This window comes from Macaca fascicularis, chromosome 1 (assembly GCF_037993035.2).
Source record: "Macaca fascicularis isolate 582-1 chromosome 1, T2T-MFA8v1.1".
Lineage (NCBI taxonomy): Eukaryota > Metazoa > Chordata > Mammalia > Primates > Cercopithecidae > Macaca > Macaca fascicularis.
The window spans coordinates 194,498,503-194,522,652 of record NC_088375.1 but is presented as its reverse complement, the minus strand read 5'-3'; the positions used below and the strand labels follow the sequence as shown (position 1 = coordinate 194,522,652).

The 24,150-nt window shown below is 42.5% G+C and overlaps 1 protein-coding gene across 4 annotated transcripts in view; it reads left to right on the top strand.

The window, feature by feature from the left end:
* Positions 1-5,986: 5,986 nt before the first annotated feature.
* SMAP2 (small ArfGAP2) overlaps positions 5,987-24,150 on the top strand; it is a 48,896-nt gene continuing 30,732 nt past the window's right edge. For 3 of the 4 annotated variants that reach the window (XM_074011141.1, XM_045373651.3, XM_005543835.5), the window contains exon 1: positions 5,987-6,485. Coding sequence is in view for 2 of the 4 variants with exons in the window: in XM_005543835.5 (XP_005543892.1) it covers positions 6,383-6,485 (103 nt within the window). In the remaining 2 variants the exon portion in view is untranslated. Of the gene's footprint in view, positions 6,486-6,677; positions 6,961-24,150 lie in introns of those variants that run through there. The other variant, XM_065524570.2, reaches the window with a different exon arrangement.

Genomic DNA, 24,150 nt, shown 5'->3' with positions numbered 1-24,150 from the left:
ATTTTGAAATCTACAGTATGTGAAACTGTCTTTATTCAACACTGCCTCTAGAATAGCAGTTTGGCTGGTACAGAATTCTGGGTTGGCAACTCTTTTTTTTTTCTCAGAATTTTGGAGGCAAAATTTCATTGCCCTCTGGCTTCCAGTGCTACTGTTGAGAACTCCATGCTATTCTCATTCCTGATTCTTTTTCATGTGATTTGTTTTTCCTCTCTGGAAACTACAGATCTTGCCTTTTCCCCCAGTGTTCTGCAATTTCACATTGATATGCTCTGGTGTGGGGCAATTTCCTATCATTATACTACAGAGTTCTTGCAGTAGGCCTTGGTCAGTTATACTTGCTCAGTCCCTCGTAAGCATGAAATCCAGAAAACAGAGCATTCAATACAGGAAAAAGAGGAAGGCTATTCCCAGGATAATAGTGAAGGGGAATTTCAGGGTGATGATTAAGCAGCAGGAGCCTCCTCCAGCTTGGAGCGGCAGGGCAGAAGCTTCAGGATGGACAGTGCCAAGAATAATGAAATTTATAGCTTAGCTGATGTGTTAGAACTTACTAAGAGGAAATTCTCTTCTGTCAGAGGATTGGGAGATGAATTAATCATAGATTCATAGAAAATTAAGCACTTCAAAGTGGAGCAATTATTGACTCCAGGAAAAACAAAAAGTTTAACCAGGAAAAAAATGTAATCAATGAGTACAAAGCACAACTGTCAATAATATTAAGTCATAATATTATAAACATTGAGCATTAATTTAACAAAATATTGTTATTTAACTATACTAGGAGAATGTGGGAAAGGAAGTCTGCGGGAGTATATATGAAGAAATCTAAATCCTCATCTTCCATATCAGGAAGTGAATAAACAGAGCTGGGAAGGTAAATCATGGTGGTATAAGCATGTTATCTGGGCAATACATAAATTATACAAGAAACAGCTATAAGAGTGGAAAATGGTTGTCTCAGAGGAGTAGGGACCGGTGTGGGCAGAGATGGGGCAGAAGATTACTGTTTTTCATTATACACCTTGTATAATTTCTTGACTTTTAAAACTATGTGCATGTTTTACTTTGATTTAAAACTTAAAAAAAATATCTAATATATCGGAAGGCAGAGCAAGATGGCCAAAAACAGAAGACCTCACCAATTGTCCTCCCAACAGGAACACCAAATTGAACAACTATCCACTCAAAAAATCATCTTCATATGAATCAAAAATACGGTGAGTAATCACAGTACTTGGTTTTAATTTCATATTACAGAAAGAGACACTGAAGAGAGTACAAAAGAGTCTTGAATTGCTGATGCCACTCCTCCCCCATTCCCCACCAGCAGCTGTGTTGATCAGAGAGAGAACTGGCGTGCTTGGGGGAAGGAGAGTGCAATAATTGTGGGACTTTGCATTAGAACTCAGTGCTGCCTTGTCACAGTGGAAAGCAACCCCAGGCAGAACTCAGCTGGTGCCGCCAGAGGCAGCATTTAGACCAGCCATAGCCAGAGGGGAATCATAAAGCTCACTAAGCTTAGTCTCACTAAGCTTATTTGCATGTGATGAATAACACAGAGCTCACAGTAAAACAGGGAGCATAATTATCCAGTTTTCTAAATGAACAAGTCATTCTATGAATGTTATCCGGAATAGGTAAAGTGACTGGCCAGTGAATCAGAAACTGATTAACATATGGCTTAAGAGATTTTGATCTCTTAGCTATAAGATACACTAATGAAAGTTTCCTGTGGCAATAGTCCAAAAATGTTCACCATACCTCTTTCTTGATAGTAATCTGGGCATTTTGCTACTGTGGCTTCTCTAATATAATGGTTTTTATTTTGTTCTTATTTATGTGAGTTGGGGTTTCAAAATACTCTGATTTAAAGAAAAAAAAGAGGCCGAGCATGGTGGCTCACACCTGTAATCCTAGCACTTAGAGAGGCTGAGTGGGGAGGATCATTTGAGGCCAGGAGTTTGAGACCAGCTTGGGCAACATAGCCAGATCCTATTTCTACAAACAGAAAATAATTCTTTAAAGAAAAATAAGATGGACCAGGCACTAGTGATTCATGCCTGTAATCCCAACACTTTAGGAGGCCAAGGCAGGAGGATTGCTTGATTCCAGGAGCTCAGGACCAACCTGGGCAACATGGTGAAACCCTGTCTTTACAAAAAATACCCAAAATTAGCTGGACATGGTGGCGTACGCCTGTAGTCCCAGCTACTCAGGAGGCTGAGATGGGAGGACTGCTTGAGCCTGGGAAGTCGAGGTTGCAGTGAGCTATGTTGGAACCACTGCACTCCAGCCTGGGTGACAAAGTGAGACCCTGTCTCCAAAACAAACAAACAAAAAAAATAGTCCAAGACTGTGGATATCCTCCACAGGGATATCAAGGTGCTGAAAAGCTCAGTAAGAATAATAACTGGTCAAACAGCTGTCAAAGAAGTATGATGTCTTTTTAGCCTCAGAGTCTCTGATCAAGCAGATCCCATGAATCCTTGGCCCAGGCCTAAATAAGGTGGGTGAGTTCCCTTCCCTGCTGACACACAACAAAAACATGGTGGCCAGAGTGGATGAGATGAAGTCCACAACCAAGTTTCAGATGAAGAAGGTGTTATGTCTGGCTGTGGCTGTTGGCCATGTGAAGATGACAGACGATGAGCTTGTACATAACATGCACCTGGCTGTCAACTTCCTAGTGTCATTACTCAAGAAAAATTGCCAAGACATTCGAGCTTTATATATTGAGAGCAATGTGGGCAAGCCCAGGCCCCTGTATTAAGCCACATTCTAGGCTCATGCCTGTAACCTCATCACTTTGGGAGGCCAAGGTGTGAGGATTGCCTTAGGCTATGAATTCAAGACCATCCCAAGCAACAAAGCAAGACTCCATTTCTATTTCAAATAATTATTTAAAAGGCACATTCTAATAAATTCTACTGCCACCAAAACAAAAACAAAAACAAAACAAAACAAAAACAATAAAGAAGAGAAATTATCTGGAAGCTGACTATGAAATGTGGTGTCAGGATTCTTCAATTCATTCCAATTTTCTGAAATCCATTAGATACAGTGCAACCAAACTGTGCTCAGTAGCCACTGGGACAGATAGAAAATTCTATAACTGGCTGGGCACAGTGGCTCATGGCTGTAATCCTAGCACTTTGGGAGGCCGAGGTGGGCAGATCACGAGGTCAGGAGATTGAGACCATCCTGGCTAACAGGGTGAAACCCCGTCTCCATTAAAATACAAAAAATTAGCCAGGCATGGTGGCACGTGCCTGTAGTCCCAGCTACTTGGGAGGCTGAGGCAGGAGAATTGCTTGAACCTGGGAGGCGGAGGTTTCAGTGAGGCAGGATCGCACCACTGCACTCCAGCCTGGTGAAAGAGCGAGACCCAGTCTCAAAAAAAAAAAAAAAAAAAAAAAGAAAAAGAAAATTCTATAACTAATGTGAAACAGTTTTATATAAGATAACATGTGCATGATGGAACAGAGTGAACATTTTTGCAAGACTTGTCAAAGCAAAATTCAGGATTTCAAACAAAAATGTGTACTCGTGAAGAGCAATTTGCTTTGTTTATACCCTCAGACCCTGGGCTATGCTCTCACTTTACTCTGCTATTAGTAATGATAATTAAAAAAAGCTAATACTTGATGTATCTGTTAGGATAGGCTAGCTTATACAGTGGTAAACAAACAAACAAAACTCAATGGCAACACAATGCTTATTTCTTGCTTATGCTAAGTTATCCTCTATGGGCTGGCAGAGAGCTCTTGTTTATCAGCTACACAGAAATCCAGGCTAATAGAGCAACCAACATCTTCAGCATCGATGGTTGCCATGGCAGAGGGAAAGAGAAGCAGAAGAGTCTCAAAGCAGCAAATAAATGCTTCAGAGACAAAGCGATCCATTCTTTCTGCTCAAACCCATTGGTCTTTCCCAATCACTTGAAAACTAGGAAATAAAATCCTGCCATGTGCTCAGAAGGCAGAACACCAGAAATATTTAGTGAAGAGCACGAATGGTCTATCATTCACTATGTGCCAAGGGCTGTTCTAATTATATGACAGGAATTATTTCAGCTAAGTCTCATAATAATCTTGTGAAATAGGTACTATTAATGTTATCATCATTCCCATTTTATAGATGAAATAACTGAGGCACCAAGAGGCTAAGTAACCTGCTCAAAGTCACATAGATAATAGATGGGAAAAGCTGAGGATTTAAACCTAAGCATTCTTGCCCCAGAGTCTGTGTGCTTAACCACAAAGCCATGATATCTCTCACTAGGTGGAAAAATTTGAGAAACCCTGCCACAGGCAATGGAGAGCCACTAAATGATTTTTTAAGCAGGAGAGTGTGAGTCAATCAGATTTGGCATTTAAAAGCTCCCTCTAGAGAGCACGGTGAAGGATTAATTTAACCAGATTTAGACTAAGGCCAGAAGGCTATTTGCAGAGTGAGGAGATGAAGATGGGGAGGGCTTGAACTGAGGTACAATCACCACTCATCGCAATTAACTGGTTTGTTGTTGTTGTTGTTGTTGTTGTTGTTGTTGTTTTGAGACAGGGTAACAGGGTACATTGGAGGTTGGAGGGGTGGTTCTTACTGTGTTGCCCAGGCTGGATTCCAACTCCTGGGCTCAAGTGATGCTCTGGCTTGGCATCCTGAGTAGCTAGGACTACAGGTATGTGGCACCACACCCAGTAACTGGTTAATCTTGACTATTTCAACTGAAAAATTGTTACGGTAATACCTATTTGGATGGGTTTTCTCAGGAAAAACACCCCAATGAACTTGTGTGTTTTTAAAAGTCAAGTCCCCTAGGCATGGCTAGGAGGGAAGAGACTTAGCCAGAAAATTTAATTGTTGTGATTAATAAAGTAATAGAAATGTTTAATTTTCCTCTGATGAGATGAAAGCTTTGAGGGATCCTGGTCTTGGGAGAAAGTAAAGAAATGGAGGAGAGGGTTTCACTAGAGTTTAGATAACTCTTAGCATCTGCTTACCATCTTCCCTGATTAATTATTTCCATGGAAGCCAGAGTGACCTTTTAAAACCACAAATCGGATCATGGTGTTTCCTTTTCCCCTAGTACAGTGCCTGATACTTAGAAATTTCTCATTAACATTGTGCTCAGTGAATGAATGAATGAGTGAATGAAAACACAAGCCAGATGGCAGGTGGATCCCTAAGGAAAAGGACAGCCAATGAGAAATTATCTGTAGCAAGGGTGGCTTTGTACGATGATGTTTAATAATCATTTTTAAGGAGTTGCCTGTTCTGTGCTATGCTTTAATCACTGTCCTCCACCCTTCCCAAATAACATTCAGTAAAAGTCTGCCACACAAAGCTCGCTGTTTTGTGAGAATTTAAGAAATGGAAGAAGAAAGAAATGTCTGGGCACCAGGCCAAACAATATCCAAAAAGGCAGGAGTCACAGAGGAGAGCTAATGAGTATTAGTGGGAGCACGTATTCCAAGTGAGAGGCGACCAGAGTCCTCTGAAAATCTGGGGAGGGGGTGACGTTCTTATATCCTGGGTTAGGGGCTTGGACTCTTTTAGTTGGCTGTTGGAAAAAACAAGCTGGAGGACTTTGGGGTATCCACAACCCTTAGGTTACATAAGGATGATAAGTAATTCATAGGGTTGTTGTGAGGATTATATTGGGATAATTCATGTAAAGCGCTTAACACAGTGCCTAGCGCATAGTAAGAGCTCAGTAAGTGTTAGTTGTTGTCTTCCTTCACTTTCTTCCATTCCCTCCACTCCCTTTCTACCAGGCTCCATTCATTCTCTTCCAAGGACACGCAGGAGGCGTGCCCACCCCTTCCCTCCGCCCCCACCCAAGCCCCGCCCCCCGCTTCTCCACCGATTGGTTGCCGAGAGGCGGAGCTGAAGGAAGAGCCCAGTGCGGCGCGGTGGGGGCGGGGCGCATGCGCGGGCTGGGCAGGGTGGAGGTGGGGAGGAAGAGCTGCCGGAAGTAGGCGGCGGAGGTGGTAGCGGAGCTGACGGCAGCTGCCAGGGAAACCGAGGCGCGGGACGCAAGGCCAGCAGACAGACCGGCCAGAGGGTCATTTCTGCGTCCGGCACCCAGGAGGCTCGTGGTCTGCCTTTTCCTGGGCTGAGGGTCTCTGGCCCCGCAGCCTCTCCTGGACGCGGGCCTGTCCCTAAGCCCGCCAAGGGGCGCCGCGCCGAGGGGCTGCGGAGTGGGGGACGGACGCCGCCGACCCGGGAAGGGGCGTCCGGCGGGGCCAGAGGAGAGGGCTCTCCCCGCTCAGGATTTGCCCCTGGGCGGGGGACCGGGAGTCCTCACCCCCGGACTGAGGCAGGGGTCTCTGGGGGCGAGGAGGGCGCGTCGCCCTCTGCCCCCGCCGGCACCCTGGCCATGACAGGCAAGTCGGTGAAGGACGTGGATCGGTACCAGGCTGTCCTGGCCAACCTGCTGCTGGAGGAGGATAACAAGTTTTGTGCGGATTGCCAGTCCAAAGGTAGCGCATCCCACCTGGCGGGCCAGGGGTCCAGCCGCGTCGGGGTGGTGGGGGTGGGCTGCTTGAAGAGGTTTCTGGAGCTTAGGCCGCCCAACTCGGCTTATAAGTGGTAACGCGTGCTGCGCTTGCAATGAGCCTGCTGGGCTTTCTGCTGCTCGGGGATTGGTGTGGGGAGAGCTTGCGAGGGCGAGTGTGTGTGTGTCGGGGAGGATGGAAGTGATGGTGCGGGTGGAAGTTGCCTGGCGTGTTCAGGTGAGAATGTCTCTATTTGAGGGCCCTGAATGAGTTCTGGGCCGGCTGTCAGTCCAGAGCTCCCAGCATGTCACTTGCAAAGCTGGGGATGAACTGCAGTGCGTGCGTGTGTGTGTGTGTGTGTGTGTGTGTGTGTGTGTGTGTGTGTGAAAGAGAGAGAATGACGACGAGGAGGAGGGAAGTGAGATGGCGGAGAGGAAAACTGCTTAAATGATTTTTAAAGGTGATGATTGTTGCTGCCTGCTCTTTGGTTAGCAACTCCTGTCATTTTGCAGCCTTGCTAAGATCTGACAAGAGTGCTTAGGTGGTTTTATTCCTCCTGGATGTGTGCAGTGGGAAACTGCCTTATGCAGTGACACAGTGCGGATTTCTAGACAGCCTAGCCCTGGCTTGTAGAGTGCTTTGGAGGCCTATGTATGAGTGGTGGCAGAAACTAGCCGATTATGCCTGTAGTGCAGGATCCGTTTAATCAGTGGAGACAGAAAGATGAATTCGATGAGTTCGTTGCTTCTATGGTGATTACACTTCTAAAGGTGAAATATGATCATTGTAAATTGGCAGAACCATTTAGTCTTTGTTTTCTGTGCCCTAGAAGATACATGATTTGATACAATTAAAAGTCTGTACAATAGGAAATCTTGGTTATTAGTGAAATGTTGGCACTTGACACTTATACAAGCCGCTGTGAATCTTTTTTTCCGTATTTTCTAATTCTTTTGGCATATAATTGGAGGAGTTGGGAAAATTATTTTCCCTTTGGTTGGGGAGAAATGAATAGTTATAATTTGAGGGCGACTATGCAGTGGATTTGCCAGGGTTGTTTGCCGTATAGCGTAGTGGCATATACTATAAAACAAAGATTCAGTTATATTTGTATTTATATGTTTTGAGAAAGGAAGGAAATACTTAATTGATGCTTTCACTTAATTACCTTTTATTTTTGAAGAATAAGGTTATAAAAGGAGAACAGGGGAATGATACATGGACACCTAGTAATGTGTTTTGGTGACCTCTACCAATACATAAATGGAAGTGCCATTAGGAAAACAAATTCCTAGACTTATTTCATGACTTTTTGCATTAGCAATAATTCATTTTAAAAAGTATTTTAGAATCAATTTATGTTGAGTAGGTTAGTGTCTTATAGGTTGATTACTGTTAGATCTTCTGTTAAATCTATTGGAAGAGTCGATTGATTTTAGGAGCGTATCTTGGCTTTATTCAAATTCCCTTATGTCCTCATGTGACAAATCTTGAGTCACAGTGAAGCACCCACTGGAATGAGCATTGCTGCATTTGGAGAGTCAGATGCCATTTTGGTGACTAGAACCCCCCCGCCATTTCTCATATTACCCTTGTACTTACTCATATTCCAATAAAATACAGCATATAGAAGAGAGAGGCTGATTCACTACTTCTTCCTCCAAATTTCCATTGCTTTTTATTTATTTTATTTTTTATTTTTATTTTTTTGAGACAGATTTTCACTCTTGTCGCCCAGGGTGGAGTGCAATGGCGTAATCTCGGCTCACTGCAAACTCCGCCTCAGGGGTTCAAGGGACTCTCCTGCCTGAGCCTCCCCAGTACCTGAGATTACAGGTGCCCACCACCATGCTCAGCTGATTTTTGTATTTTTAGTAGAGACAGGGTTTCACCATGTTGGCCAGGTTGGTCTCGAACTCCTGACCTCAGGTCATCTACCCGTCTCGGCCTCCCAAAGTGCTGGGATTACAGGCGTGAGTCACCACACCCAGCCCCAAATTTCCATTGCTTTTTATTAATAAGCTTACTGGGGATCAGGTTATGAAATATCAGTTAATTCTTAATGAGAACTAGTAACTGCTGGCTTGTAAACTTTATTAACTACTGTTGATGGTAGACTCCTGGATCCTCAAACAATTTCTTTTCAAAAGTTCGTTTTACATTTTACCGGGTGGCTTCAGTGACTTGGTCATTGTATTAAAAATGAGATGATAATGGGTCAGTTATCTTTCGACTATGACAAATAGGCATTTGTTGGGGCCTCTGTTTATCCAATTTATGAATTATCTATCCCATTCCACCCCTCAAAGCCCTCTCACTCTTTTTCCCCTACTATTTTCTAATTTCGGTTGTCATAATGATCATTTGGACAACTATCACATTGTTGAAGGAAAAGATGTTTGGATCAATAAATTGTTACCTGTTAGTGCTGATAAAAAAATACATTTCATTGGAGGAGGAATTTAAAAAGTGTTGGCTAAAATGAGAATTGGGTTTCAGTTTATTTACCTGTATTCCTGTGTCCTTTCCTGAAAAATTGGAAGTTAACTGTATAGGATATGGTGAGTGATTGCTCATCTATTAATATCCAGTTAGATGATGTGGCATAGACTGTAGAGCTATGAGCAGGCATTTTTGCAGTGTTCCAAAATATAACTCTTTGGCAATGACTTTTATTTTTAAATTCCTATACTTATTTAGAAACACTTATTAGTTGACTTTTAAGGTATGTGATTTAAACTTCAGAATAGAGGCTGGGTGTGGTGGCTCAAACCTGTAATCCCAGCACTTTGAGAGGCCGAGGATGGAGGATCAGTTGAGTCCAGGAGTTCAAGACCAGTCTGGGCAACATAGTGTGACCTTGTCGCTACAAATAATTTAGAAATTAGTTGGGTATGGTGGTGCGCATCTGTGGTCCCAGCTACTCAGGAGGCTGAGGCAGGAGGATCACCTGGGCACCTGAGCCCAGGAGGTCGAAGCTGCAGTGAGTCATGATCGAGTGCCACTGCGCTCCAGCCTGGGAAAGAGAGCAAGACCCCGTCTCAAAAACAAAACAAAACAAAACAAATAAGCATCAGAATAGAGAACAAGCATGTGTTCTTTTTACTTTGTACAAGTTTTGTTGATCCTGGGGTTTTTAACTTGCTTGGGCACGAGTCTCACCAGTTTCTGGGGCCACGAAGCCATTCCAGTAATTTCAGTGTGGGAAAGGAAACTTCTTTGGTGCTGCCTTTTTAAGAAATGCTATGATTTGCTCTAGGCTCAAGATGTGATTTCTTCATTACCCAAAGCCCTGGGGTTAACGTGACTTTTAGGGTGAGCTTTTGAATTGACTTAGGTAGTGATAGAACAGAGGACAAAACTACTGAAAATTCCAGATATGTGAATGGTTACTCTGGCTGATTTATTGAGGCTGGGTTCCATTTTTGGATATGGATCATACTTCCTTTGTACTTAGGGTCATACTGGTCCAAGATTTAACTTCTAGCTCTGCAGTTCCAGATTTTATCGGTGTGTCAGGAATAACTGCTAAGCCACCCCTTCAGAGACTATGTTTTAAACTGGACACTGTCTTATTTACTATGAAAGGATCTACAGTTGTCCTTTGGCATCCATGGGGGAAAGGCTCCAGGAACCTTCTGGGGTATTGAAATCCACAGATGCTCGAGTCCCTGATACAAATGGCGTAGTGCTTGCATATAACTTTTACACATCCTCCCTTATACTTTAAATCATCTCTAGATTACTTATAATACCTAATACAATGTTAATGCTATGCCAGTAGTTGTTACTCTGTATCATTTAGGGAATAATGACAAGGAAAAAAGTCTGCACATGTTCTGTACAGATGCAACCATCCATTTTTTACTGAATATTTTCTTTTTTTTTTTTTTTTTGAGACAGGGTCTTGCTCTGCCGCCCAGGCTGGAGTGCAGTGGTGCAATTATAGCTCACTGTAGCCTCAGACTCAATCTATCCTCCCACTTAGCCTTCCAAAGTGCTGGGACTACAGGCATGTGCCACAGGACCCAGCCATGTTTTCGAATATTTTCAATCTGCAGTTGGTTGAATCCACAGTTGCAGAATCCATTTCTAACAGAGGGCTGACTATAACTTTCTGATGACCTAAATATTTTTGTCCACTATTGGGACACTCCTTTCTTAGTGTCAAGGTTTGTGAGAAATTAAGAGCTGTTTGATGGGCAAAGATGTATTTATTCATTTACTGGATTGTCTGCAATTGAGACAGGGTCTCACTATGTTTCTCAGGCTGGTTCTAACTCCTGGGCTCAAGGAGTCCTCCCGTCTCAGCCTCCCAAAGTGCTGGGATTACAGGTGTGACACATCATACCCGGCAGAGCAAAGAGTTAAAAGTACAAGACATTTGATCATCTTGAGGAATATTTACCTCAGACTGAAACACCATATGAAATTCTAGAGTCTGACAGAAAGTGTAATAAGTTTTTGCTTTTCCCTTCTTCTGCTACATCCTATCTCTGAAATGTTTCACCCCACCCAACACTGCCTGTGTTCCAACTTCTATTGTATATTTTTAAATTTACATTTAAATTTACTTTTTGAAAAAAGTAGCACTTTCATGTAGTTCAAAATTCAAAAGGTCCAAAGGGGAATATGTACAGTATAAAATCATTCTCCTGTCCCTCATCTCTGAGCCACCATTTTCCCTCCCTGGAAGTAACCATTGTTGGCAATTTCTTTTCTTTTCCTTTTTTTTTTTTTTTTTGTGTGTGTGTGTGTGTGAGACAGAGTTTTGCTTTTGTCGCCCAGGCTGGAGTGCAACGGCGAGATCTTGGCTCACTGTAACCTCTTCCTCCCGGGTTCAAGTGATTCTCCTGCCTCAGCCTCCCAAGTAGCTGGGCGCCCTCTATTTTTAATAGAGATGGGGTTTCACCATGTTGGTCAGGCTGGCCTCGACCTCCTGACCTCGGGTGATCGACTCGCCTCGGCCTCACAAAGTGCTGGGATTACAGGTGTGAACCACCATACCTAGCCCATTGTTGGCAATTTCTTACGTGACTTTTAAGAGATAATATATGCGTAGACAAACAACAACATTTAAATATGTTTCTTTGCAGTGCTTTTATGCAAACGGTAGCATATTACCCACAGCTCTTGACATCTGCATTCTTCAATCAATAGAACATGGAGAGCATTCACTTTCCATGCACATTGAGGAGTGCTTTGCTCTTTGAAGGTGTTTTCTAAGGCTACGACCAAGTTATCTTGATTAAGTTGAAAGATATTCTTAAATGATTTGGAAGACACTGCTCTCTCTCTCTCTTTTTTTTGAGACGGAGTCTTGCTAAGTGCAATGGCGCTATTTTGGCTCACTGCAAACTCCACCTCCTGGGGTCAAGTTCTCCTGCCTCAGCCTCCTGAGTAGTGGGGATTACAGGCACCTGACTAACTTTTATATTTTTAGCAGAGACAAGGTTTCACCATGTTGTCAAGGCTGGTCTCGAACTCCTGACCTCAAGTGATCTGCCCACCTTGGCCTCCCAAAATGCTGGGATTACAGGCACAAGCCACCACGCCCAGTGGACTCTGTTCTCTTTGAAGGCATCTTAGAAAGTGTCCTAGGCCCATAGACACATATAAGCCTACCGTTAAGATGGCAGAGAGGCAGAATAATGGAAGAGTCTGTAGACTTCGTGTTGAAACAGCTAGTTAAACTCCTTTACTTTGCCTATTGCAGCTTGGTGACCTGATTCCACATACACCTAACTTTCTCAGTTTAATTTTCCTAGTTTGAAAAACGAAAGTGCTTTGTAAGCTAATGTGTTACACAAATGTCTGCATTATTTATTTTCACCATTGCTGATCATAAATTTTTTTATCTTGATTTTATTAGTTTTACGTTTGACTTTATTCCCTTAAGATAGTCTGGTTACTGGAAGCCACAGTTAGAATGACTCACCCAGTAATTCCCTAGTCTTTAAGCCAAAACCATTTTCTATATATGGAGTTCTGGCATTTTTGCAAAAATGTGCTTTATGGTACCCTTGAGGATGGTCTCTGGATGTTTCCTGATTTCAAACTCGTATGGAAGATTAGACCAGGGAATTTCTTTGTGTAGAAATTTTCTCATAGTTGTCTTAAATTTCAACTCATGTACATTAATCTTTAGCTTTGCTTTACATTTGTTTTCTGTTGATAGCCAAGTCATTGCTTATTAAATATTCCTTAGAAATGAACTTTCCTATCAATTTTAAATTATTTCAGCTGTATCTGTGGCACTTTTTTTTTCTTTTGAGATGGAGTCTCGCTCTGTTGCCCAGGCTGGAGTGCAGTGGCGCAGTCTTGGCTCACTGCAACCTCCACTTCCCGGGTTCAAGCAATTCTCCTGCCTCAGCCTCCCGAGTAGCTGGGATTACAGGCTCCTTCCACCACACCCAGCTAATATTTTGTATTTTTAGTAGAGACAGAGTTTCATCATATTGGCCAGACTGGTCTCGAACCCCTGACCTCAGGTGATCCGCCCACCTTAGCCTCTCAAAGTGCTGGGATTACAGGCGTGAGCCACCACGTTCAGTCTGTGGCACCTTTTAAAAAGTAAAAATTCCAATGGAGCTAAACAACAGAAGGAGTTCTGCTTCCATTTCTAATTGTTAAATGCCTTTCTCTAGCCAAGATCACATACATTTCTGGGTTTTTACAGCTAGTGCACTGTAACTCTTGACAGTCATGCTTAGATTGATACAGTTTTACTGAAAGTGATTTATCAAAATCCCCATTAGATTGTCTTTTAATGTCAACGTATTAAACCTGTTCCCTGAGAGATACTTTCGTATTTGTTCTCCTTGCCCTTTAAATATCATTTGGTGCCAGTGAGATGAAGAATAGAAAATGTAATATCTTTTAGGGGAACTTCGCAAGCCTGAGATCCCCTACTACATATAGTCATTCAGAAAATGTTTCTTAAGCACTTACTACCTACTTTTTCTCAGACATTGTACCAGGATATATAGATTAAAAGAAAGGGTTTTTGGTCTCAAGGATTTTACGGTCAAATGGGGAAGCAGATGTGTACAAATATAAATGATGCAATATAGAAATTATTGTGGCATGGTATACAGGGAGAAATGAAAGCACCGAAGAAGGCAAATAAGTCTTCCTCAGGAAGTCATGGCTTCAAAGAGAAAAGTAGGCTGTGTCTTAAAGGATAAGCATGACTTGCCTAGTGAATTTAGGGAACTTTGCATTCTAGGAAGAGGGAACAGAATGTGTAAAGCCTCCGAGGTGCACTGTTTTGTGTGTGTGTGTGTGTGGGGGATTCTTTAGTATATTTTGACTGCATTTTGAGGAGTAATGAGGAGTAGAGTTTGATAGGTAGTTAGGATCCTGTAAGGTTAAAACCTGAGCTCTGTGGTTGACTTGCTCCGTGACATAGAGATTTTGAATATGCACTATGCTTTAGACTTCCTGTTGTATAAGAAGCCCATAGTATTGTAGGTCCACCTGCTATTCACATGGGGTTATAAATATTGCAGGCATGAAACGCTTCCTAATCGCTGAATAGTAAGAAAGGTCTGAGCACGGTGCCCATAAATTCTCCATTGAAATGTACCTTTGTGGGTACGTTAAATTATTTTAGCATAAGTCTAGTGAAGTGCCAGAAGTAGATATTATGTTATTTCTGGAGCTCATGATGTTGATTTTTGAGGCTGAACATGCTCTTAGGCTCAAGCAGGTCATATTTGGAATACCTGATGTGTGCTCCTGGTTGCTCAGTGCTTAGGATGCATAAACAGGTAGCAGCAGTCTCATCTCTCAGTATATATACTTTTCAGCAAATCTTTTTTTTTCTAGATAAATTAGAAAACTACCTTCTTTCTGCATTTTTCATCTGATGTCATTATGGTATGTAGGTGGCAGCTTTCTTGGGCACAGTTGTCTATATAACTGTTCACCACATGAGTCATTGTCTGTTTCTGTTCTTCTGCCTGAAAATTCCATCTTGGAAATTGTGTCATGCAATCAGTGACTGCAACATTCTACTTGTTATGTACATTGCCACTGGCTGTATATGTTATGTTGATGGACTCTACTTGCGCTACAGAGAAGGAATAAAGTGACTTATTAAATTGAGTCAGACTCAGTTCCTCCAAATGGTATTTCCTGTAAAAATGATGCCAAGCAAGAATCTGCATAAAACATACATATGCTTTACACTGTAAGCACACAGTGCCTATCTTTTGTTATTGTGTCTGTTTAAATCCTTATCACAGTTGTACTCCTCTTTGATCAAGTGGCCAGTTTAACTAGATACTAGCTTTAAAGAAGTTCTGTATTGGCCCCTGGAATGTGACAGTTCATACCACATTGAAAAGGTAAGAACCAAGTCTTTGTAGAGTAGAACACCTTAAAGTTAATCCACTGTTATCAAATTCCTCTATTGTTAAAGCAACAGTCCTGTATTGGCTAATTTTAAAAATTGTAATGTGCCACACTTTACCCGTCCCTAGAATGTAAGCTAGGGGATAGGGGTCTATACCTGTTTTGTTCACTGTAGTATTCCCAGTACCTAGAACAGTGCTTGGCACAGACCAAGCTCTCAGTAAATATTTGTTTGAATGCATGAATTGATTTTGTCATCTGTAAATGTTTTGTTTCATATTAGAAGATACCTTTTCTAGGTTATCTGAATAATTGTTTTAATTCTTAGGAAAGCTATTAATTTTCTGAAAAATAAGTTTTGAAATATGTTTGGAAGGCCCTATGTCAGTCAAGGACCAGTCAGGAACAGAAGCCACTGTTGGTCTTATAAGCAGAGGGAATTTAAAATAGGGAATAGGTTACACGGTTGCTAGAAAAGCCAAGAAGCTAAACGGGCTGGTGAGGCACCCCATCGATTAGCAATGCCTGGGAACTACTGTGCCCACAAGGAAAATAGACGGTGCACTGGTGTCACCAAGGGCTGGAAGTCCCTGTGGTCTGGTGTGAGCGGAAGCATGGAAAGAGGAGCTGTCTGGTGAGAGCTGGAACTAGGCCGAGTGAGAGAGTGTATTACCCTGGCTGCTCCCTGCTCCTGCCTCTTATCCTCGTCAGTGCCTCCCGTTGATGGAACTTATCCCGAAATCAGTTGGCAAAGGGAGCCTGGGAGATGTAGTTCCCTGTGATCCCAGCGCAAACAGGCAAAGACACAAAGGCACTGAATTCTCCAAGATGTAATTTCTTTCCCCTTATAGTATTTGAATTATTTTGGACAAGAGAACAGAAGGTTTTCCGGCGGATACAACATTGAGTGCTTCTAAAGGATCTTGACTGTTGGTGAAACAATTATTAGTCCCAGCAAGTAATGTAACAACTCAGTCATAGTTTATATACTTAGGGGGTATGACTAGGCAAATTGGCTCCTATATTGAAATGTATTTGACTGTTGGCTGCTGCCAGGAGCAACTTAGGTTACTCAGAAAATAAGTTCCCACCCTGTCAATTCTGAGAAGTCTTAGGTATGGTGTATCCACATTGAGTACATCTACAACTGGACAGCTTGAATTAATAACACAGAAGCCATACACAGAGAATGTTGAAGATTGCAGCCTTAAAACATGGTACAGCTCACTCTTTTTTTTTTTTTTTTTTTCTTTCGTTTTTTTGGAGACAGAGTCTTGCTCTGTTGCCAAGGCTGGAGTACTTTGATGCCGTCTCAGCTCACTGCCATCTCTGACTCCCGGGTTCAAGTGATTTTCATGCCTCAGCCTTCCAGGTAGCTGGGATTATAAGTGTGTGCCTCCATGCTCAGCTAATTATTTGTATTTTTAGAGTAGAGACAGGGTCTCACCACATTGGCCAGGCTGGTCTCAAACTCCTGGCCTCAAGTGATCCACCCTCCTTGGCCTCCCAAAGTGCTGGGATTGCAGACGTGAGCCACCAAGCCCAGGCCTCAGCTCAGTCTTTTCTTTATAGTTAAGGTGACTGCGGTGTGGCTGTTTTATCTTGTGCTGCATGTCAGTTTGACTAGTCTTACTGATTTGTTTGTTTTACCCCACAACTTCAGATAAGTTTGCACTGGGTGAGGCAGGCAAGATCACTGGGTCTGTTTTCTTCTACCCTGACCTGAAAAAATATTTTGTCTTGTAAGGAATGTTGCTGCTGCTCCATTTAAGGGCAGAGCTTTCCAAGTTGTGGCTACTTGTTTTCTTCTTGATTATAAAAGTGTCTAATGAGTTATATGAGACAAGTTCAGCCCTTTCTAGAAGTGCTTTTTTTGTCAATCAGGTCACCTGCATTTGGGCCCTTGCTATATTAATGGAATTGGTGGAACTAGGCCAGCAGAGTTTTCAGTGCAGTGTGAGTATGTTTGCTTTTAGGCTGTTACTTCCCACAGAGGCCACAGATAAAGGACTCTCATTGTTTGAGTGAAGTTACCAACTGTAACAATTGCATAGGTTTCCTTGTTTCTTTCTTTTCTCCAAAAAACTCATTTCCTCTTGGCAGGCGGTTACTATAATTCACAGGTGTAATGAAAATGTAATTTGGGATTTGAAAAAGCATATCAGACTGCTTTCCAGAGTACCGGTTCTTTTCAACTGGTCCATTTCAACTTAAGAGATCCATCTATGCATTTTTGAAGCTTCACATTTAATAAACATAATATTTCACTGCTATGTTTGACTATTCCGTTTCCTACACTTTCTCCTTCCCTACCCCACTCTTCTGGATCCTGTGTTTCCCCACAGGCTTTGTGAATGCCGGTCCACTGATGGCTGAACTGCAGGTCTCTCCCCAGTGGACAGCCCCAGAGATGAGCCAGATCTGCCTCAGCTGTGGCCATCCGTCAGCGTAAGGTTGCTCTGGGGGTCGTCTTCAGTTTGTCCAGCTCTTCCCCTTATCCCCCATCCTCCCTCATGTGTGGCTGAAGCTTGCCCTGGAATCCCTCCTTTGTAGCATGTCACTGGGTAGTAGTAGAATTTTATTATTGTTGCTTCTTTTCATTTTCAATTAATGTTAAGTGATTCTCTGACAAGTTTTGTTGACCATAGCCCTCTTTTCCCCTCAGTTTACAGATTTCCTGTAGGAATTCTGGTTTGCTTTTAAACACATATAGAATACAGTTTTTTTAAGTTCTGGATTTCATAAGCTCACTTGGAAAATGCTTTTTTTAAAAAAAAAATTTCAGGTCGAAGCTTCCAAGAAGAAATTTCTTAATCTGAAACAACGAGAACTGGGTTCCTCAGGCCTCATGTCATTTCCCCTCACCCACAAACCAAATGTGTAATGCTCTCATTTTATGATGTGTTGAAACAGTGAAGCAAATGCGAGAGGGGGAGAGACCTACTCTCAGCTGTAGCTGATAAGCGTGTCCTAGCATGGTGATTTGAGCAATTAGAGCACCTTTTCTTTTCCTTTTCTTCAAATAGCCATGCTGTCTTTTGCAGCAGTTGCTGGTGATGGAAGACCATAAATCCCCAGGCTCTGTCTACCACAGAGCTTACATCTTTAGATGTGGGTTTACATGTTAATCCTGCAGTGTTACTTCACCTCATTGGTCTGAAGTGCGCACACAGTATATTTTGTTGTTTAACTTCCTCTTTTCTTGTCTAACTGGAAGTCCCCAAATGTGTGGATTTAGAAAATAGTTCTCTAGTGTTTCTAGTTTTGAGTTAAGGAAATTTTGTCTGAATATTATTTAGGTGGTTGTTTTTGTTCTATGCCTTCAAAAATAATTTTGTACAGGATTTTCTGTGTGAACTGGTGACATCATATGCTGTAGTGTAAAGCTTGTAGAGAAGGGGGCATCGGTGTATTTTTGTTGTTGTTGACACTTTATCACTCCTTGTAACTGACACAAACCCTGAGAAGAGAAACAGGAAGGAAACTCCCTGTTCTTACCATGATGCTTTTGTTCAAAATAGCTGAAAACAGCAGAGCTGACGGAAACCAATTTGAGTGTGACAGCTGATTTGAGAAGGAAAGAATTAAGAGATGCAGGTGCTTCTGCTATGTTGAAATCATTTTTACTGAAAGATTAGCTGTTTGGAACAGGGATTGACTTTGTCTCTCTGAAAGTAGGCATGAAGAGTTCGGTTAGAGGAACTGTTACAGATGGAGGAGAAACTTGAGGAAAGGTCTTGCCTGTAGTGTGACTACAGTATTAATATTCCCAGATTATATGAAAGAGAAAGGAAGCTTCATTAAATGCAACATTGGAATCAGGAAGACTCCAGCTTGGCTCCTCTGAGCATTCTAACTTGTTCTGAGTCTAGTCTCAACAGAAGTAGCCTGACACAAGTGGCTCAGATCAAGGGTCCATATTATGGGCAGAGTAAAAATAGGTCCCAGTTTCATTAGACTTCTCATACATTTAAGGAAAGAAAGATTTGTTGCCATAGTTGTTTTCTGTCTTACGGGATTTTAGGAGCTGGGGAGATGGGAGGATCCCTGTGCTTATAATCAGTAAATGCTGGTTGTTTTTTTGAAACAACAACAACAACTTTATCTTTTATGATTATGAAACCTATACCCCATGATAAAAATCACTGGAAAGTATGAAAAATATAATGATGCTGAAGGTATTTTTCATAATTCTTTTTTTTTTTGAGACAAGGTCTCTCGCTCCGTCACCCAAGCTGGAGTACAGTGGCACAATCTCAGCTCACTGCAACCTCTGTCTACCAGGCTCAAGCAGTTCTTCTGGCTAAGCCTTCCGAGTAGCTGGGACTACAGGTGCACACCACCACGCCCAGCTAATTTTTGTATTTTTAGTACAGACAGGGTTTTGCCATGTTGCCCAGGCTAGTCTCGAACTCCTGAGCTCACATCATCTGCCTGCCTTGGCCTGCCAGAGTGCCGGGATTACAGGCGTCAACCATCACACCCAGCCTTATTTTTCATAATTTTTATCACCCATTTACTTAAGCTTATACCATAATGATTTTATATCATTCGTTTTTGCTTAACATTTATTATAAGCTTATTTCATGATGTTAAAAACATTTAAATACCTTTTTTGTATCCCATCATTAGAATATGTCATTATTATCTCTTGCCCAATTGTTAATATTTGAGTTTTCAACTTTTCAACAATACAAATAAGGAAGTATAAATTTTTGTGGTGGTGTTAGAGTGATGGGTTATTTATGTGTTCAGATTTGAGTAGTCAAGTGGGCCCTCTAATTGAAAAAGTTACCAGGGGGATTCTCTGGGTTGAGCCCACGTAGAGACGGCTTTGCTCTGGGCGTTATTCTGAACTGCTTCATTGCAGTAGATGTCTGCTAAGGCAAGGAATGGGGAACTTGGGAGAACCCTCGTTTCTCCAGAAGGGACGTAAGGAACATAAGGGACATAAGGAGCATAAAGAACAGCTTTATGGGTCATATCACAGCAAGATGGGCCGGCACTTTCACATTATATACCTGATGTGCAGAAATACCCTTGTGCCAATGACTAGCATCTTAGGTTGTTCATATAGTCCTCATTGACTTAAACTTAGTCCTCTAGGAAGATGGATTAGAGGTCCTACATTAGTAGAAAGGAGGTAACAGCTACTGCATTATTATTTCTTTTGAAGAAGGGCCTTAGACTGGAAATGAAGACAGGGACTGTGTTTTCACATCTATCTGCATACCTAATGCACAGTGTCTGGCACATAGTGTCTGTGTCACTGTTATGAGCAGCATTATTCTATTAATGTGTGTTCAGGTCATCTACTTTGTTTTGTTTTTTGATAGTCACCCTCATACTATTAGCCCAGATAGCTGAAGATCTGTGACAGTCCAAGAAGCTGAACAGGTGAATCTCATGGTTGCTTTGTGGTAATTGCTTCTTTGTGCCATTTCATTTCTGTGCTTCTGCCACCTGTGCTGCTTTGAAAGCTGGAGCTAGACATGAAGTGAATCCTCTGCCCTCTCAGTAGGAGGTTTTGGTGTGACACATCGTCTTGGGAAAAATGTAGCATGAAGAGTGAAACAGGAGGCTGAAATAGCAGCCCTTTAGCCCTTTTGTGGGATGGGAGTAAATATTTAGACATTGTTCTCAGGTGCTGTGGAATTTAATAGCCTTGCAGCAGTTTTAGAAACTCTCCTTGTGCCCAATGGAACAGGTTTGTTTAATTTAAAGAATCTTACTTGGGCTTTTTTGAAATTGTGATACCCCTCCCCCTGCCTTTCCCCTGCCCTGCCCCGCCAGACTTTCCCTGGGTTCATCTGCCTAATGTTCCCTTTGCAGGATCTTTCTATTCACATGGCTGGTATCTTTGCCCCACCCCCTTGTGCCATATCTTTGACCTCTACCTCATTGTATTCTATTCTGAAACCCCTAGGTTTTGAAACATCGTGGTGAATGTTTTCCTTTTCAAAGGGCAAATCTCCATCTTTTGCTCTCCTCCCTTAAGCCAGGGCTGTTTTGATGACTGATATTCAGCACCCACTGGACTAACCAACCATCTGTACTTTGATCCCAGAATTCATTTTGATTCTGCTGTTTGTTTAGAACTGGAAGCTCTCTAGCTTGTTTGGATGTGGTTGTGATTCAGTGAAACTGGCACTGATTTTCCATCTGTTTGCCGTTGGTTGGGACTTCCCCAGTGTGTTAGGAAAGCTGCTGTGCTGAGTTGCAAAGAGAAATTCGCATGTCCATGGTCTTGTACAAGGGCTCATTTGCTCACTTAGAAGGTTTTGTGTAGAGCCTCTGCCTGGGTGAAAGACATGAGCTTCCCTGGAAACAATGGAAAAACATTTGCTGCCAGCCACTCTGTCTTGAGCTCTAGTACGTTACACTGTTTTTCCCTTCTGGGCTTCTTTTTGAGGAAGGGGAGTGTGGATGGGAGGAACTTCGTCTTCACAAACAGTCTCAGATTCCCAGGAGCAGAGTGAATTGTATGTTGTAACTTAAAAAAAAAAAAAAAAGAACACCTAAAGAACAAGATATCAATTTCGTGACCATTATTGAGCATCTACTATGTATAACACACGTTTGGGTGTGTAAAGGTGATTCTAAGTTTGGTCCAGAGGATCCTTTCTTCTGTGAACTTGGGCAACTGGCTTGACCTCTCTAGGCCTTAGTTTCTCCAACTGTGCTTAGACTAGATCATTCCTAAGGTTTGTTACAATTTTAGAATTTTATACTCTAAATGTGTATCTGTTTGTTATAGAACAAGAGAAGAGGCCTGTCCACAAAACTGACATATTCTTATGTCTCACTTCAAACTAAATGGCTTAAAAATGGTTCCTCTAGAGCAGGATTTCTCAACCTCAGACTATTGACATTTTGGGTAATTCCTTGTTGTGGGCACTGTCCAGGGCATTTTAGAATGTTTAGAAGCCAGCATTCCTGTCCTCTGCCCACTAGATGCCAGTAGCACTTCCCCACCCCTCTGCCAGTTGTGACAACCAAAAGTGTCTCTAGACATCAGCATTGCCCCTTGAGGGGAAATTGTTTCTGTTGGGAGCCATTGGTCTAGAGGGACAAAGATGAGACTATTTGAATATGGGCTGTTTTTAATACCAGTTTTCATATTGTTCTACTATTGCTTATTCCCTGTTTAATCAGTAAGCATGTATCAAGTGTGTACTATACACCGAGCCGACACTTGATTATGAGTGACTTTAATGACCATGTCAGATTTATAAATGTTGAGTCCACCTGGCCAACTTTGAAATGATTGCCCAGCTGTTAGCTCTGCAGTCCCTATACGCCTACACCCACCAGCCTGCTGTTAGCCTTGGTCAGGGTAATGATTGAAATGTATGAAAGTAGGCCGGGCGCGGTGGCTCAAGCCTGTAATCCCAGCACTTTGGGAGGCCGAGACGGGCGGATCACGAGGTCAGGAGATCGAGACCATCCTGGCTAACACAGTGAAACCCCGTCTCTACTAAAAAATACAAAAAACTAGCCGGGCGAGGTGGCGGGCGCCTGTAGTCCCAGCTACTCAGGAGGCTGAGGCAGGAGAATGGCGTAAATCCGGGAGGCGGAGCTTGCAGTGAGCCGAGATCCGGCCACTGCACTCCAGCCTGGGCGACAGAGCGAGACTCCGCCTCAAAAAAAAAAAAAAAAAAAAAAAAGAAATGTATGAAAGCATTTACTCGCAAAGGCTATCAGGTAGCAACTTAGGAAGGCCCTGGGATTGTGAGTTATGGATTGGGACTGGGTCGTGTGCATCCAGAACCTAGTATTATGATAGTTATCCCTTCAGCTTTCTAGGGGAAAAAAATCCCTCGTCAATGTGGTGGGGTGGGGAGTCTATCCTAGGGATGGAGGTTGAAGAGCAATCTCACTGGACAATGACCATATCACCCTTTTGAGTAGCTTCTTCTAAACACAGGCCCCTTCCCTCCCGCAGCGGGCAGGCTCACTTTGCAGCTTTAGTTTTTTGTTTTGTTTTTGTTTTTAAATATATGAGTAGATACTGGTTGTTGCAAAGAGGAAGTTAACCTGAAGTAACCTAAAAATGTAAAGAACTAAATGTCCCCAGGAGATGAAGACAGTAACTTGAGAACCAAGTTTGCATATATTACCTGAAGTGAGGTCACTAGGAAATTGGTTTAATTATAATATCAAGTTTTAAAATATCAGGTCCACCTGGCTGACTTTGAAATGATTTGCCCAGCTGTTAGCTCAGCAGTCCCTCCCTGCACACCAACTCCACCCAGCCTGTTATTAGCCATTGAAGTGGTGATTGAAATGCATTCAATTTCCCAAGAAATCTAATCTTTGGACTTGCTACATTTGCTATAAAATATCAGTTTAGTTTTAATAACTTTGAATTTGCTCCCAGTACCCCTAGTTTTTCTCATCTGTTTTAAATTCACATTCTTCACTCGGTCGGGTGCAGAATGGTGCTTCTCGCTGATTAGGGTGAGCATCTTTGCTGGGATGCTCTGGGATTCCAAAGCCATGATTCAGACACTTAAGCCTGTGTCAGTCCCTATCCTTAGGTCCTGGCAGGCTCCGTGTTCCATTCCAGCTGAGCCTTTGCTGGAGTAATTACCCACATGGAGTCTTCAAGCCAAACAATTGTTTGTACTGAGATAGTCTCACTGTTTGGCTCCTAATGAAATAATCTCTTTCCTGCCCTCAATGAAAGCAGCTATTTTTTGTGTCCTCCCTCCCCTATTCAGAGAAGCCATGTCTCATCCACCACTCTTCCAGCTTATTCATAAATGCTTTAAGCAGGGTCTTTGTGTAAAGGAAATTGGCTAGAGCTGAAATATCATAGGCTAACCAGGAGACAAGGAGCATTAAGGACACCCTTTCCCTTGACTTTCTATTTAGGGTATTTAAATTACCTTTGTGTGATTTTCTGTAATAAGCGATCTAAAAACTTAAATCCACATAAGCAAAATACTCATACTAGGTTTTAAAAAAGTATACTAAATTAGGCCGGGCACCGTGGTTCACGCCTGTAATCCCAGCACTTGGGGAGGCCGAGGTGAGCGCATCACTAGGTCAGGAGATCAAGACCATCCTGACTAACGTGGTGAAACCCCGCCGTCTCTACTAAAAATACAAAAAATTAGCCAGGCATGGTAGGCATGTGCCTGTAGTCCCAGGTACTTGGGAGGCTGAGGCAGGAGAATGGCGTGGACCCTGGAGGCGGAATTTGCAGTGAGCCAAGATTATGCCACTGCACTCCAGCCTGGGCGACAGAGCGTGAATCCGTCTTAAAAAAAAAAAAAAAAAAGTATAC